The following is an 18,065-nucleotide window of genomic DNA, read 5'->3' on the forward strand; positions in this document are numbered from 1 at the left end:
TGTAAGCCGCCCTGAGTCCCTCCGGGTGAGAAGGGCAGGGTAAAAATGATGTAAATGGTGTAAATAAATTAGTGCACAAGCACACACATTGAGCTGAACAACAGAAGAGTTAAACAAAGTCATTTATTTTAGTAGATAATTTAGGTTTCTGGTGAGCCATAAAAGTACAAAAAACAAATTCTTATACATAGCAAATAGAACATGAGCTGTTCAGAACTGGCTGTCCAGCTGTCCATGGTAGCAAGAGAACCTCAAACCATCAAAAAGCAGAGCCATCATATAGAAGAATAGGTTGGGAAGCTTGTTGCTTTTTCTTACTGCACCAATTCAAGATGCAAATTCCCATATTGAAGGCAGCCTCAAGTTAAGGCTGCTAATCTCAGTGGAGAATTGGCCATTACACCACCTCTTGCTTGTTCTGCAGAGCTGCTTCATAATATTTCATCTGGCTCCATGTAGCAATGGCTGTAGAGAAGAAGCAGACCAGGAGTCGGTGTTAAGAGCTATCACAACTCTGTGAGAGCAGTGCCTCAGTTGGTCTAAAATGGCCATACCTAACATCTTGCAAGGAGAAGTTCAAATTAGTCTTAAAAATGAGGCTTATGTGGCCTCCAGATCTTTTTGGAGTACAACTATCATTTCTCACTAGTGGGTATGTTGGTTGAAATTGATGGGATTTTCAATACAAGTCAAAAAACCTACCTAATCCTGGTGGAACATAAAGCTCTGAAAGCATAGTGACAGGAAGTCTGGGAGGGAATAGGCACTCCCCATTTGAGTGGGGAGGATTGCAACTAGGCTTAGCACTATCTGGTTGTTATGCAAGAGAACTACAGTAGTGTAAGGATGTACTAGATACCTATGTACAACGTTCCAAAACATAGTTACTCTAATATCCCTCAAATAGGCTGATTTCAGTCCCTAAGAAGAATCTGCCTCTTTCCCAAAGATCTATTCCAATATCTGAATTCTCCAGGCATGAATTACGAGCCAATTTAATTCCTCACCTCTTGGGTGTCTTCTGAATTCACATCTGGACGTTTCCATGCAGGTCTGGCCAGAGCCCACAACACCAACAGCGCAAAGACCAAGATTAGCATCCCAAGTACATTGCCAAACACAGCTTCTGTAGGAAGCATGGAGTAAGGTGTTGCTGATTTTGATCTAAAAGGAAAGACAGAAAAGTTTGAATAGAAAGCAGTAGCAATTCACACACTTCCCCGGAGACACAGAATTGAGGAAGTGTAACCAGTAAGCTCTTTTAGATCACATAATCCCCTCCTTTAACACATGAGACTTGAGCTTTCCACCTTGTAACTATCCCAGATAATCTATGTTGATTTATGGGTAGACTATTTATTTTTTATAACTATGTCCCACATTTTCATCAACAAGCTCAAAGCAGTTTAAATCTATTTCATCTGCATAACAAATCTTGGCATGGATGGGGGGTGAATGCAGATTAAACTGAACGAGAAAATTATGGGTAAGCAGTATGTTTCAGGTCCTGGTCCCACACTTTAGCTGCCATACCTAGAGATCTCTATAAACCAGTTTCTGTGACAGTGAACAGTACTTCCATTTAAAGAAGCTAACCAAGCCACTGGCCCTATTTTGGATTCAGAAGCTTGGATAGCCCATTTAAAATCTGGATTAAATCCCAGCATGGATTTACCAGTCCACAGACACCACTGCCAGCACAATAGGATTGAAGGGGGGGGAGGGGGAACAGAGGTAAAAATAATAGTTCCAGGTATTACAGCTGGGAATGCATCCACTGTGATGGCCAAGAGGTACTTCTCAGAGACATCTTTGAAGAAATATTGCTACTGTCTGTGCCCACAACTCTTGGAACTCATATGGGCAGAACAATTTCCTTTCCAGGGTGACATTAGTAAAGAACATTCCTTCCCTTGAGTAGTCTAAATGCTACACCCATTCATTAGTAGTTCTGTCAAGATCAAAAGGTTTTCTCCAAAATATATGATCAGCAACCATTTTAACACTGACTTCTCTACCTTACTCCTTCCCTCCAGCCTTTGAGTTCTGCTACTCACAGCCTGAAGAACAGCTTTTCAATGATGCCAGAGATGCATGCTGCCACAACCAAGGAGAGGATGGCAGATCCAAAGAAGACATGAATGGGCTTATAGAGGGCTCTGAACCAGATAGGGGCCCAAGGCAGCAGGAAAGAAGAAAACCCCATTAGCCACTGAAAAGGAAGAGACAAGAATTGGGAACATTTTCTATAACATGATATCTGCAGCTGTGATCTGCCAAGCAAAGAAAATAGTGCTACTAGCCCAGAAACCACACAACACCCAGTGCTACAAATTACTTTGCACACCAGTTTTCTTGGCAATTGGATTTAGGCTTTAAATTGTAAAGTCATTCTGAAACTATGACAAGTAAACTGGTGTACAAAGTAATTGGTAGCACTATCCTATTAGAGTAAATCCATGAAATTAATTTACATATGTGAAAGATCATTAAGCAAATTATTCAATGAGTTTGTTTTAGTAAACAGTGTAGTAATAAATAGTATAATAACAGAGAAGTAATATGTAATATAAAAATGAACTGAAATCAAGTATAGTCTGGAGACAAATTACAGCAAGTGATGGTTGTTTTATCCTATTTTGCATTATGACAACACATATATATTGGCAGGAATTACCAGTTAGCAAGGAATACTGCCACAAGATAAAGTCTTTCTGCTCTGGAGACATACAGTCGAACTTTTTGGATTGCTTCTCAACTGACAGGGTTTGAGAATGTTACTTTTTCAGACCACATCTCTTAGAATCCCTAAGCTAGCCTAAGTCTGGTAATCCAAAACAGTAAATTTGCTGAGATTATTATTTGGAACATAAGAAACTGCTTTACATTGAGTTAGACCATTTGATTTGTTTAGCTCAGTATTGTTGACAGACTGGGAGAAGCTCTCTAAGCTTTGAGACTCTGGTCTTTCCCAGCCTTGCCTGGAGATGTCAAATGTCAGACTACAGACCTTCTGAATGTAAAGCATGCACTTTGCTGTTGAATTATTATGCTTTCACAGCTCCTATGGCCAACAGCAGCTCTTACAAATTGTTTTGGTCATTCTGTTTTTGACACCATTTCCCCCTTACTAAGAAATAGTAGGTTTACATTCTGTCAGGGACAAATGCACAGATAAGTTGCTCTTGTGTGTGTGTGTGTAGGTCCTTCTTGGGGTGCTGTGGAACTGAGTATTAATTTCCTCCCTCCACACTGCCCCCAAAATCCCCCCCCCCTCGATTTACCATACAGCTCCTTTTGTGCCATATGAGAAGTGGGCAGGACAAGAGAAGTGACTGGCTATATCCCCATAGCAAGACAAACAATTGTTATGGCAATGCTGAAACCCTCCAGAGGATGCTGGTAGATCTCATTGCTACTACAATTGTCTTGTGTCTGGCTACAGATACAAGCCCACTACCAAATGTTTCTCTGACCCTGCCTGCATCCCACAAGACAAAGAAGAGGAACCTCAGAGGCTGTATAGTAAGAAGTGTAGGTGGTATATGGCTCATAGAACTTGTCGGGACAGCTTTCCATCTCGAAATGTATGTTCTCACTATGAAAGACTATGCGGATCCAGAATAGGTCTCTACAGTCACTAACAGTCCCACCGCCAAAACTCTATTTATGGAAGAAAATTATACTCAGCCACAAGTGATAACCTATGATGGTATATGGCTCAGCCTTCAAAGGTCCTCATGTAGAATTGCTATGCTGCCCACAAAAGACTGTAACCGCAAAATATTAATTTTACCTACCTGGCAGAAGAAGAGCAGCACAGCCAACAGACCTACCCAGCTGTGTAGTGAGTACATGTTTGGGATTCCCTGCACATTGTGATACTCAAAGACAGCTACTAGTCCCAGGACAACAATGATGGATGCTGTCAAGGTCAGAGATGCATGTACTAGCTTCCATGGGAGCTTGGATCCCTGCCAGGAGAGAGGCACCCGATATACCAGTGCAGCTGCAACAGAAGGAAGATGTCATCAGAGCCAAAAGACTCCAGGAATTCCCCATCCCTATTCTACAAAAAACAAGCCCGTTGGGACTATAATAGTCAAACCCCAAGCCAGTTTTGGTCCCAAATAGTTCCATTTTCCAAGCTCTCTGCACACAACAGCAATCGCCTTGCTCCCAGATTTTTCTTTGGGGTGCAGTGACTGGAACCAGCAAGGATCTGGATCCTCTTTCCACTTACCAGCGCCATACAAGACCAACATGCCTGTCACCATGAGAACTGGGTGCCAGTTAAACATCTGAGCCGATCCATCCCAGGCAAAGCCATCAAGCCAGTGGTGACTCCAATACACCGTGAAGCCCACGCACAAGATTCCCAGAACTCCAAGTAGGATGGAAAATGGCAAAAATGGGATATCAGGCATCACGCTGCTACTGTGGAGCACGTCTAAGAGAAGAGAAGCTAGCTGTCAAAATGATGTTGGTTATTCACTATTGGTTAGATGATATTACTAATCATTCCCTATTCTTGTCTGGTTTCTGCCCTTTTCTGCTTTCCCTCACTGAACTGCTTCAGTCTTCTGGACATCCTGCTTCAGATTTCTTGTTATCTAACCTAACAAGGGAGGAGCCAAAATGGCAGAGGAGGTGCTTTAGAGTGCATTAACTACTGGGCACATATGGCATACATCAAACATCACAGCTTGGGGGAAGACAGGAAGCTCTTGGATCTAATTAAAGCATATCACATTTTAAGTGAAGCACAAGATCTGTCGCAGACAGACATTAACTGGTATTACTTTCAACTTTCTCAAAGCCAAGGAGGAATGCAGAGGACCACAGTTCAACCACCTCGGTATGTATGGTACAGAAAACAATAATTGGTAGACTGATCATCAACTCTTGTCAACTGTCTGTCAGCAGCAAGAATATATAATGAATCCATTACATTGTCAAGTAGAATGCAACTTCTATTAAATTAAATATTGAGAAATAGAGACCACGTGTTTCTGATTTCCACATTTCTTTCATGAGCTGAAATAAGCAATAAGAAATTAAGACTAGCTGCTTCTGGATTCAACTCATTAGAAACCCAGGGTGCATCTATACCAGGCATGGGCAAACTTCGGTCCTTCAGATTTTTTGGACTTCAACTCCCACAATTCCTAACAGTTGGTAAGCTGGATGGGATTTCTGGGAGTTGAAGTCCAAAACACCTGGAGGACCAAAGTTTGCCCATGTCTGATCTATACTGTAGAATTAATGTAGTTTCACACCACTTTGTTTGCAATGGCTCAATGCTGTGGAATCATGTGAATTGTAATTTGGTGAGGCAACATCACTCTTTCCCAGAGAATAAGAACCTTATAAAATTTCAACTTCCATGATTGCATAGCATTGAGCCATGACAATTAGTGTCAAACTGCATTAATTCTGCAGTGTAGATGCACCCCTTGCTGTGTCCTTCCACAAAGACAGAAAAGTCACTGTAGCCAAACCAAGTGAACAAGAGAAAGAAATCCCCATTAGGTCTCTCAGTTTCCTTTACAATCTGCCCCACAACCAAGATGCAAAACTAATATCCTTCCCACCTTGACAAAACCCCAACACAGATGTGTCACATGCACCCACTCTTTCCTGCAGGGTGGCAGAGTCACAAGATAGCCACAACTTCTGCTTTCAAAGCAGAAGGAGATAAATAGAATGCATCAAAAGTTTCCAACTGTGAATTAAATATGTCTCCACAGATCAAATTTGTTCAAGGGAAATATTGAATGACCAACTTTGTTTAATTTCACCTTCTTATCTGAAAACAGAAAATCTCTCTCAGGTGGTGACAGTGTAGATTTTTTTTCCAACTGGTAAGAACAGATAACTATGTTAAAATCTATATTTGTACCTTTGGGTTGGCATTTACAGTGTTCCCTCACTACTTCGCGGTTTGCTTTTCGCGGACTTGCTGTTTTGCGGTTTTTAATAAACACTAAAATAATAGTATAAACCATAAAATAATATTTAAAATCTCTCTTTCTACTTCCTTCATAAGGAGAAGTCTAAGTAAGTAAGTAAGGAGAAGCCGAATGGAGAGAAAAGGAGGCTGAAGCAGCTTTGTTTTCGCTTCACAAGGGAGCAGCGGCGGCGGGAGCGTGGGGAGGGGACAGAAACGCTACTTGTAAACAGCACAAATATAGCAACCCTACTTCGCAGATTTTCACTTTACGCGGGTGGTCCTGGAACGTAACCCCCACGATAAGTGAGGGAAGACTGTACATATGTTACCAAATATATGAACTTGAGAGTGTACATATTTAAAATGTTAGCCAGTGTGACAACTTATTATCAGATGTATCCTATATTATAAGAAATTTATACAAAGTCCAGTTTCTGGTGCTGTCTGATCTGCTTTTCTAGAATAAGAGGGATTGCAAATAACATAAGACGAATTTGCCAAGGATAATTTCGGATGGTGGAAAAGACAGACAGAATTGAATGGCAAATGTAAAAGAGGATAGCCATAGACACAGCTTGAAAATAATACTATTGTTGACCAAGAAGCTGGGTAGTTTTGAAAGCTATGTTTAAAAGAGTTGTTATTCCAAGATGCAAACAGTTTATAAGAATTAGTTAAGCATACTGTAAAATCCTGGTAGCTTCCACATTCGCACATACACCAGGTTTTTGCTATCGCTACAGAAGAATGGGTATTCACAACCTTAACCTTCTCTTTATGTGATCTCATATGTAGCTCATGTAAAGATGTCACAAGCTTTTTTCATTCCTGAATTTAAGAGCCTGGCAGAGAAAGAAATGAATCCTTAAAAGGGACTGTAGATAAACTATTGACCTTGAGCTACTAAACTATTCCTGAATTCCCCTTGAGCTCAACTGCTACTTAATTTAGTGCACCATAACAACTTGTTTTTTCAGAACAATATACAGTAATTACAAAAAATACAAGGGACCTTTAAAAGCCATAGCACATCTCCATTCAAAATAATTTACAGTATTTTTGAATTATCAGTTCCAGGCATAAAACAACAAAACCCACAAAATACCATACATTTATTGGTTAACCAAAAAGCACAAAATGCACCATGAACATTTTCAAAACTTTACTGCGTCTTTATTAGAAAAAAGTGAAGATTTTGTAGTCACAGTCCTACATTTGGTCTCAAATGATCCTTCTGGGGTCTGGAGGGATCTCAGTGCAAGAAGAGTCAGCTTCCTGTCTCGGCCATGTCTAAACTAGCTTAGCCTATGATGGTAACAGTTTTGTGGATTCTGGATTATGTTGTATTTTGCTGGCTGCCCCTGAATATATTTCCTAGATGTGAAAATACCAAAGGAAACTTAACAAGCGAGAACTAGTGGACTGGGACTTCACACTTTGAGGTTTATGATAGAGACTGTGTGCAGAAATCTTGATTACGAAATACAGACATCAATGGCTTGGAGAAATAAACTAAGCACTTTATTATAGGAACACTATTCTAAGACAGAACAGTTACTCAGTGTGCTGATCTAATCAAACATCATTCTAGGGAAGAGCAGAGGGAGAATTGGCAAGGAGAGATGAGCTGGTAAAACATCCCAAAGAGTATCGGTTCGCATCACAGATGGGTCAGAACAGATAGACAAAGAGAGAGGACTGTTTAGGTCACTCAAAACCATCTAATCTCCTCACTACTGTCTGCTTAGGCGCATTCTTGGCTCGTAACTGCTAAGCACTGTCATACTTACAACAGTTATTACTTCCAAAAAACTAACATTCTTTCATTTGGACTATAATTGGGAAGTTTTATCTGTACAGAACCTAAATGTTTCTCCAGATGTAACAGTGCAGACACTTCTTGCGCAATCTCTGTCTAAGGGTGCATCTACACCAGGGGTCCCCAAACTAAGGCCCGGGGGCCGGATGCGGCCCTCCGAGGTCATTTACCTGGCCCCCGCCCTCAGTTTTATAATATAATATATTGTATGTACATATAATATTGATAATAATATTATAATGTAATACAATATAACACTAATAATAATACCATATAATAATATTAATTATATATTCTATATTACACCCGAGCCAAACTGGGAGTAGCGGTATATAAGTTTAATAATAAATAAAATAAAAATATAATATTACTAATAATATTACAGTATAGTGGTATAGTTCAATATAGTAATATATAATGCTAATATTGTGCTATGCTAATAATATAATATATTGTATGTACATATAATATTGATAATATTATAATGTAATACAATATAACACTAATAATAATACCATATAATAATATTAATTATATATTCTATATTACACCCGAGCCAAACTGGGAGTAGCGGTATATAAATTTAATAATAAATAAAATAAAAATATAATATTACTAATAATATTACAGTATAGTGGTATAGTTCAATATAGTAATATATAATGCTAATATTGTGCTATGCTAATAATATAATATATTGTATGTACATATAATATTGATAATAATATTATAATGTAATACAATATAACACTAATAATAATACCATATAATAATATTAATTATATATTCTATATTACATATAATATTACTAATAATATTTCAGTATAGTGGTATAGTTCAATATAGTAATATATAATGCTAATATTGTGCTATGCTAATAATATAATATATTGTATGTACATATAATTTGTAAGCCACTCTGAGTCCCCTTTGGGGTGAGAAAGGTGTGATACAAATGTAGTAAATAAATGCAGTAAATAAATAAATAATAAATAAATACATTTTAGACTTAGGCTCGCCCAAAGTCTGACATGACTTGAAGGCACACAACAACAACAACAACAACAACAACAACAATCCTAATTAACCTGACTATCTCATTGGCCAGAAGCAGACCCACACTTCCTATTGAAATCCTGATAGGTTTATGTTGGTTAAAATTATTTTCATTTTTAAATATTGTATTGGTTTTTCATTGTTATTGCTGTTGTTTTGCACTACAAATAAGATATGTGCAGTGTGCATAGGATTTTTTTTTTCAAATGATAATTTGGCCCCTCAACAGTCTGAAGGATGGTGGACCGGCCCTCTGCTTTAAAAGTTTGAGGACCCCTGATCTACACTGTAGTATTAATATGGTTAGACACCACTGTCATGGCTCAATGCTGTGGACTTATGGGAATTGTACTTTTACAAGACCCTGAGCCTTCTCTGCCACAGAGTGCTGGTGCCTCACCAAACTACAACTACCAGGATGCCACAGCATTGAGCCATGGCAGTTCAAGTGATGTCAAGCTGCATTAATTCTACAATGTAGGTGCATCCTAAGAATGGTTATCTTTGCCTGGAACCCAAGGGAAGTTATTTTTTGTCACTAATGGAATAGAAATTTGATTACTGTTATCACCCTTTGTCCCTAGTCCCCACATGGCCAAGAGAGTGACTGATATCCATCTCGACCTTTGGACCTTAAGGTGTTTTGGACTTCAGCTCCCAGAATTCCTGACAGTTGACCAAACTGGTTGTGGCTCCTGAGAGTTGGCCCTCCAGAAGTCACACAATCTGGAGGGCCAAATATTGGGAACCACTGCTTCTTTAGCTGTGGGCCCCAACCCGAAATGAAGGGCCCCTTAGCTCAATGTAGGGGTCACAAAAATTTGGCTTCTGCATGCCACTAACATTTACCCAAATCTGTTAGCAACAACATGCACTTTTTACAGTGGATTCTACAGAAATTGCTTCAGCTGTATTTAAAAGTCAGCCTGTTTAGCAAGCCTTACAAAAGCTGGTTTGTTATTGTTACATATTTGATTTTTAAACCTAATGTATATACCTAGATAACCTGGGGTCACATAAAAAGTTATCAGGCGGACAGGAATCACGTGTGATAAAAGTTTAAAAAGTCCTGCTCTAGGCCACCTGAACTGACAAAAGAAACATCTAAAAGACCTGTGGCTCTAACATACATTTTGCTACATAGCCAACACAGCTGCCCTAGCATACATGCTAATCTACTCTTTCAACATGCTCTATTCTCTACAATGTTGTCACATGCTCAGTGTTTTTCTGATTGCTCTTCCCTGTCCCTGTAATGTTTCAGTGGACATGCTCAAGTGACTCATCAGAACACACCAGCAGCCTAAATTAGTTATACAAGTTTATAATTTAAACAGCAGTTACAAAATCCAGTTGTCAATGCAGGAAATTTAGGTCCCAGCTCTTTATTTGTGCAAACCTTAGAAACCAAGCTCATTGGTTGGAGATTCTGTATTATCCCCCAGGCTATTCTGCTTGATGTGCACTGTTCATACAGAGACGTTTAGCTCAATGCCATCTGATAAAAGGATATGTATAATGTTTGTACACAGTTTAATGAATGAGCTTGTTTTCTAAGATTTGCACAAATAAAGAACTGAGCCAGAAATTTGTTTTCCTGCATTGACAGCTGAATTTTGTAACTGCTGTTTTAATAATAAACTTGTATGACTAATTCAAGCTGCTGGTGTATTTTGATGAGTCATTTGAGCGTATCCATATTTTTGTCCATATAGAAAACTTTGAGCTGGACAGCATTCATTGCCATCTAATAAGAGGACATAAGAAGGTAAAGGTTTTCCCCTGACATTAAGTCTAGTCGAGTCCGGGGACTTCCGCGCTCATGGCGGCGGGCACGATTTTCTAGTGCTCCTAGAGAATCACTTGGTGTCACGCATGCATGGGCCATAGGCTCGCCTTCACCCGTGGATCGAAACAGGGGGAGGGTGCCAAACCAGTTAGGTCACCCGACGACCCCAAAACCCCCCTGTTCTTCAAGGACGAGAGGTCAAGCAGGTCCGGGGTCCTACTGGTATGCAAGGCGCGTCCCATGAAGCAGAGGACTGTCCTCGGCACAAGCCGCACGCCGCGCTGACTCCAATGAATTAATAAGATTTAAACCAATAGTCCGGAAGACTGGGGGGCTCCGAAACGGGTAACGTAAGTACCCAATAATTACAATTGACTCTTCATCTCCCATCACAAGGATAATTTCAATATAAAAACCCAGCGGGCGACCCCCAATCGCTGTCTACGGCCAGCCCGAATAACCACCATGAACAATCAGTTGGATAAGGAAACTGATGGAATCCCATTGAACATAACGAAGGAAATCCAAATAAATAAACCAAATAGCTACAAATACTTGCAAAAGGGAATTGATGAGCCATTTATTTATTTATTTACAGTATTTATATTCCGCCCTTCTCACCCCGAAGGGGACTCAGGGCGGATCACATTATAACACACATAGGGCAAACATTCAATGCCCATAAACACATCAAACAGAGACTGAGACACACGCAGAGGCAAGTTAACCTTCTTCTGAGGGGATGTTCGATTCTGGCCACAGGGGGGAGCAGCTGCTTCATCATCCACACTGACGGCACTTCCTCATTCCAGGTCGTAAATTAATCATTTATAACCATTTTTGGAAAAGCAAGTCTCCCACCTTCTGTTTCAGCAAAACAGCCTAACAATTTATAACTTCCCTTTTTCTCTACCTATTCTTCTCCCCCCACTCTTGAAGGTAGATCATCAAGAAAAGAAAACTATAACTAGAAGAACTATAAGAGAGCCGGGCTGTGGCGCAGGCTGTTGAGCAACCAGCTGCAACAAATCACTCTGACCAAGAGGTTATGAGTTCGAGGCCAGCTCGGAGCCCCGTGTTTGTCTTGTCTTTGTTCTATGTTAAGGCATTGAATGTTTGCCTTATATGTGTAATGTGATCCGCCCTGAGTCCCCTTGGGGTGAGAAGGGCAGAATATAAATACTGTAAGTAAATAAATAAATAAAACGAGAAAATTAAGATAATTTTTTTTGTAATACCAAAAAAAAGCAAAGTAAAGCAAACTACCCAGAGAACCCTTCAGAGAACCCCCCCCCCAAAGTCCGACCTTGAGACAAGTTTGTTGTGTCTAGGCAAAGTGCCCCATAGTAACCGCGTGAGAGCTGAGCAGGAGTCACCAGTTTAAACCGGCAAAGTGCCAGCCCCTGGATACAGGAAGCTGGAGGGAGCAAATTAAAAGACACACATACCATCGAGGCGGACAGAAGCAGTTGTCAAAGGGGGACCGATCTCGGTGCACTAGAAACTTGCTGACTGGGAGTCGCCAGAGAAGGTAAAAGAATAAAAAAACTAAGATAATTAATAGGAACCAGCCGCAAGCGGCTCAAAAGAATTATCTCCCACCCTTCACTGTGTGGAATTAGAAGGGGAAAAGAAAGAAAAAAAAAAACCTTGCCCAAACAGAAGAAAACGGGGAAGATCTTAATAAAGGAGGCTTATGTTCTGGCTATAGAGAATTATACAATGTCAGTTTAGACCAAATCCCATCTAAAAACTTTAATATTAAATAACAGCAAATTTACCACCAACCCATTGAGACAAAGCTCCATGAGGTAAAAAGAAGAAAGTAGGACTTATCCCAGCCAGCGAACCCATATATTTATTTATTTATTTATTTATTTGTGACATTTATATACCGCCCTTCTCACCCCGAAGAGGACTCAGGGCGGTTTACAAGTATATATACATACAATATATTATATTATACAACTATATCACAATATTATTAGTAATATTGCATGTAATATAAATATACAATTATAATAGTGAATTATAATTATTATTACATTGTATTACATCATAATATTATTATTAATATTACATGTATATACAATATATTATAATATTAGTATAGTATAATATTATTATATATCATTATATCATTAAATTGATACAGGAGACATGGTGGAAAGATGTCTTCCCGGCCCCACCTTCTTCATTCTGCTCCAGATATAAAACTAGCATAGCATGTTATTGCACATAGGGGCCTCTAGCTGATGTAAAAAGACAAGATGGAACTGTCTTCATGGCTCCCTCTTAGCTCTGGCACCCGAGCATCAGTTGGAGATGGTGGGAGGGGCCTCACCTGATGTAAAAAGACAAGATGGAACTGTCCTCATGGCTCCCTCTTAGCTCTGGCACCCGAGCGTCAGTTGGAGATGGTGGGAGGGGCCTCAGCTGATGTAAAAAGACAAGATGGAACTGTCTTCATGGCTCCTTCTTAGCTCTGACACCCGAGCGTCAGTTGGAGATATATCCTTCTTCTTCCTCCACCCCCCCTTTTTCCCCCTTTTTCATCAAGTACACTACCCTACAATATAATTCTAAGATAAAACGAAGCTGACATACAAGATGATGACCCCGAGAGGAAAGCTTGAGAAAGACCCAAAAGACCACAAGAATCAAATGAGAAGAAATTCAATTCCGGAAGACACAAATTGGCGGGAGTTGCTGAAAGAGATCCAGAAAATTTCAGAAAAGCAAGATGTACTCCAAAGAGAAGTCCCAGCAGTAGCAAAAAACAAGACACCCAACAAAAGATTTGGCAAGAAGATTTGGCAGATTTAAAGAATGAATTAAAAGAGGAAATAAGATCTATTAAGGCAGAAGTGCAAAAGAATACACAGGAGACTCAAGAATTAAAGGGGGATAATAAAAGAATTGAGAGAGCCCAGACAAAACTACAACACAAAGTGGAAAGCATGGAATTTAAAAATGTCAAACTGGAGAGAATACAGGAAAGACTAGAACAGAACGTAACTGAACACCAACTAAGGTTCCGGAACATACAAGAAGAAGCCAAAGAAGACATGAAACAAATTATTGCGCTAATATCAGCCAAAATCCTGAACTGCACGAAACAAGCAGCCATAAATCAAATTGACAAAGCTCACAGAATTTATTCCAATTATGTTTCATTTACATATACAGTGTTCCCTCACTACTTTGCGGTTTTCTTTCCGCGGATTTGCTGTTTTGCGGTTTTTCAATAAACTCTAAAAAACTATTATAAATCATAAAAAATTACAATTTACAGCCTAAGGAAGGGAGGAAGGAGAAGTCAAAGGGAGAGAAAAGGAGCCCAAGCAGCAATGGGAGGAGAAGGAGGTGATTTATCAACACACAATTGGCTGATAAAGACTTAAAATAGTGTATAACTACTAAAATAATGCATAAATATTAAAATAAATATAGTGTCCCTACTTTGCAGATTTTCACTTATTGCGGGTGGTCCTGGAACCTAACCCCAGTGATAAGTGAGGGAACACTATACCGTATCTTATATACCTGGCATGAAAGTAATTTCAAACATAATATTTCAACTAATTTTGTGCCTGAAACAAAGCATGTGTACACTGAATCCTCAGAAAGCAAAGGTGTCAATATCTCTGCCTCTCATGTGGAAAATTCTGGAGGATATGGGGGTTCCAGATCAGAGGTGCTTTCAGGCTAAAGACAGGCCTTTCCTCAGTCTTGTAAAACTTCAGGCATAAAGTTACATCAATTACAGTATTAATAACTTTGAAAACATTGGTCAGTGTTCTAATGCATTATTGTGGTAGAATATGTTTTAGCATTTTGATTCTTCTGCTCGTGTGATTGTTTGCATAGGTGCTCATTGATTAATGCCTGAGCAGTGCAGATGTAATAATTTCAACAGGGTGCAGGGTCATTGCTTCCATTAATAGCTTTAATCTGTGGTACATGACCTGGATGGTCATTGAGCACTGAACTCCTCTGACGCTCTGCTCAGTGGCAAGAAAGGATGGCTATCTGCAAAAACAAAGGCACCTGAGGCAATCAAGCTAAGAAATCTTGGAAAAGGGAGTCTCCTAGAGGCAGAGGTACATGACTGTTGTTTCTCCATTAGGCAGCTCATTATTTTTATTGGATAAGGAACCAGGAACAGATCCCAATCTCATAAGGAGCCAACTTGTGACATTCAACACTCCCTTCAAAGTGGTTTATTATGGCAGCTGTCTTCCTGACAGAAGACAACACTAAATCACAAGCAATATCTCTGGTGGGCATGCAGAGTCATCATGAACTGTTCATCCTGGTTTGCAGAAAACTGGGATTTTAAAAGATTTCTTTGGTTTCTGAAAACATCTGACAGCTTCAGATATAGAGGATGCATCTTTAAGATTAATGCAGCTTTGTCATTGCGTTAGCTACCATAGTTCAATACTAAGGAATTATAGGTGTTGTAGTTTTACAAGGCCTCTAGCTTTCTCTGCCCACTCACCAAACTAGAAATCCCAGGAGTCCATAGCTTGGAGCCAGGACAGTCAAAACGGGGTCAAAGCACACCAATTCTTGGATGCATCCAGAGGTATAATAATGGTCAATCTAGAAAGACTTCCTATCTCCTCCCTTCTCTCCAGGATTTTGTACCAACATGCTTCATGGAAGAACTCGCACTATCTTTGCACCACTTTTGTAAAAATTTAATGGGCTTCATAAAAGATATTATACTTACTCTGAATTTTGTTTGTGAAAGTGAATCATATGGCTACTTTTTAGAGTACCCCCCCCCCAACATTATATAATTCCAAGCAATGCAATTCTGTATCGGGAAATGAATGCATTTCCCAACACCTCCCAACAAAAGATTCCCCTAGGCAGGAATCAGCCAGGCTTTGAAGCTGCAAGGCTTTTCAATGCTAATTAAGGTGATTAATTGCAACATTCACACTTGCCTTCAACAGAGAAGAGTTCTTTCTCCCACTCTGGACCTTACACAGATACAGTAGAGTCTTACTTATCCAAGATAAATGGGCCAGCAGAACGTTGGATAAGCGAAAATCTTGGATAATAAGGAGGGATTAAGAAAAAAGCCTATTAAACATAAAATTACATTATGATTTTACAAATTAAGCACCAAAACATCATGTTTTACAGGAAATATATAGAAAAAGCAGTTCAATACACAGTAATGTTATGTAGTAATTACTGTATTTATGAATTTAGCACCAAAACATTGCAACATTTACTACAAAAACAATGACTACTAAAAGGCAGACTGCCTTGGATAATACAGAACCTTGGATAAGTGAGACTCTACTGTATATAAACTTCCCTTGCTTAGTTTTCCAATATACCTTACAACTTCTGAGGATGCCTGCCATTGATGTGGACAAAACATCAGGAGAGAATGCTTCTGGAACATGGCCACACAGCCCGGAAAACTCACAGCAACCCAATGAATGCATAGTTTATCGATTGGATAAATGGAGCAGTGGTGGCACAATGGGTTAAACCCTTCTGCTGGCTGAATTGCTGATCTGAACGTGTTTGGATCCGCAAGACGGGGTGAGCTCCCATCTGTCAGTTCTAGCTTGCAGAGACATGAGAGAAGCCTCCCAACTAGCACATCAAGGTGTCCCCTGGGCAATATTTCTGTAGACGGACAATTCTCTCACACCAGAAGTAACTTGTAGTATGTTCTCAAATTGCTTCTGACACAAAAGAAAAAATCCCTTGAGCGCATCCACACTGGAAATAACACAGCTTGACACCACTTTAATTGCTGTGCTGGGAGTTGAGAGTCTGGTGAGAACCCAGAACACTTTGGCAGATAATATATAAAACGACCACTCACTGGATTCCATAGTATTGAGCCATGGCAGTTAAAGTGGTATCGAACTGCATTAATTCTACAGTCCAGAGGCACCCTTAGCTCCTACAAGAGCACCAAACCAGGAAACAGCCCTCAAGGAAGTTCGAGAGAAGAATCTCCTTGTCAGCAAATCACTCAAATTCTATTTTCTAAAATATAGCTGCAAAGGCAATGTTTTAGAATCCTTCGCTGGAAACATTAAGCATGAAACTAAGCATTCGCAATGTGGTTTGCTCAGAACCCAGGTATGGGCCAACTTGGGCCTTGCAGGTGTTTTGGACTTCAACTCCCACCATTCCTCACAGCCTCAGGCCCCTTTCTTTTCCCCCTCAGCCGCTTAAGCGGCTGAGGGGGAAAAGGAAGGGGCCTGAGGCTGTGAGGAATGGTGGGAGTTGAAGTCCAAAACACTTGGAGGAAGGCCCAAGTTGGCCCATACTTGGGTTAAACCCACTGCCGTTCCCATGCTTGCTGGAGCAAGCCCAGCCGCGTCGCCCACCTTCTGCCTTCTGCCTGCGCCGTGGGGGATGCCGGGAAACGTAGTTCCGCAGCTCGACGGACTCGCTGACGCCGGCGCTCATCGCGCCCAAGCTCTTAAGACCCCGCTTCGCCGCTCGGCCCCGCCCACCCGGCCTGCCCGTGGAGGAGGCGCCGGGAAGCGTAGTTCTCAAAGCTCGCCGATCAGGTAGATTCTTCAAGGGCAGCTTGGAAAGGGTTCGGCTCCTTTGTTTTGTCTCTCTGCGTCAAAGCCTCGGAGAGGCCTGCGAGCTTACTCACTCTTTCCGTGACTAGACCTCGATTCAAGGCAACCCCATCTACACTTGAACTGCCATATGGCTCAATGTTAGGAAAGTTGTAGGTTTATGAGGTCTTTAAGCTTCTCTGCCAAATAAAAGGGCAGAATAAAAACTACAATAATAAATAAATAATAATAAAAATAATAAAAATAAAAACTACAGACCCCCATGTGTTGTCGCAGGCTTTCATGAGTTGCTGTGAGCCCCCCGATGGCGTAGTGGATTAAAGCCTTGTGACTTGAAGGTTGGGTTGCTGATCTGAAATTCAGCTGCCAGGTTCGAATCCCACCCGGGGAGAGCATGGATGAGCTCCCTCTATCAGCTCCAGTTCCATGCGGGGACATGAGAGAAGCCTCCCACAAGGATGATAAAAACATCAAAACACCCGGGCGTCCCCTGGGTAACGTCCTTGCAGACGGCCAATTCTCATACACCAGAAGTGACTTGCAGTTTCTCAAGTCGCTCCTGACACGAAAAAAAATGGGTTGCTGTGAGTGTTCTGAGCTGTATGGCCATGTTTCGGAAGCATTCTCTCCTGACGTTTCGCCAACCTGGACTTTCCACAGATATATAAACCCCTCTTGTCTAGTTTTCAACAGACCTCACAACCTCTGAGGCGGCCTGCCATAGATGCAGGCGAAACGTCAGGAGAGAATGCTTCTGGAACATAGCCATACAGGCCGGAAAGCTCACAGAACCCATCATTCCATAAAGCCATGGCAGTCAATGCTCAACAGCCGCCTTGGGAAAAACCGGAAACCGCCTGCCCAGGCTAT

At 40.6% G+C, this 18,065-nt stretch overlaps 1 protein-coding gene across 4 annotated transcripts; it reads right to left on the bottom strand.

Moving 5' to 3' along the window:
• Positions 1-109: 109 nt before the first annotated feature.
• On the bottom strand, positions 110-18,047 carry LOC100567797 (lysosomal membrane ascorbate-dependent ferrireductase CYB561A3). 4 transcript variants are annotated; one of them, XM_062967448.1, is made up of 6 exons: positions 17,891-18,047; positions 4,244-4,450; positions 3,801-4,009; positions 2,058-2,212; positions 1,008-1,164; positions 110-465 (listed from the first exon to the last, which is right to left on the bottom strand). In XM_062967448.1, the coding sequence occupies exons 2-6, from the start codon at positions 4,425-4,427 to the stop codon at positions 442-444; spliced, it is 729 nt and encodes a 242-aa protein (XP_062823518.1). In that variant the 5' UTR covers positions 4,428-4,450; positions 17,891-18,047; the 3' UTR covers positions 110-441. The 4 variants fall into 4 exon arrangements, with proteins under 4 accessions (XP_062823518.1, XP_062823519.1, XP_003224164.2 ...); XM_062967449.1 differs by lacking the exon at positions 17,891-18,047 and adding an exon at positions 17,454-17,846; XM_003224116.3 differs by lacking the exon at positions 17,891-18,047 and adding an exon at positions 16,992-17,413.
• Positions 18,048-18,065: the final 18 nt, after the last annotated feature.

Source organism: Anolis carolinensis, chromosome 1 (assembly GCF_035594765.1).
Source record: "Anolis carolinensis isolate JA03-04 chromosome 1, rAnoCar3.1.pri, whole genome shotgun sequence".
In the NCBI taxonomy this organism is placed as follows: Eukaryota; Metazoa; Chordata; class Lepidosauria; order Squamata; family Dactyloidae; genus Anolis; species Anolis carolinensis.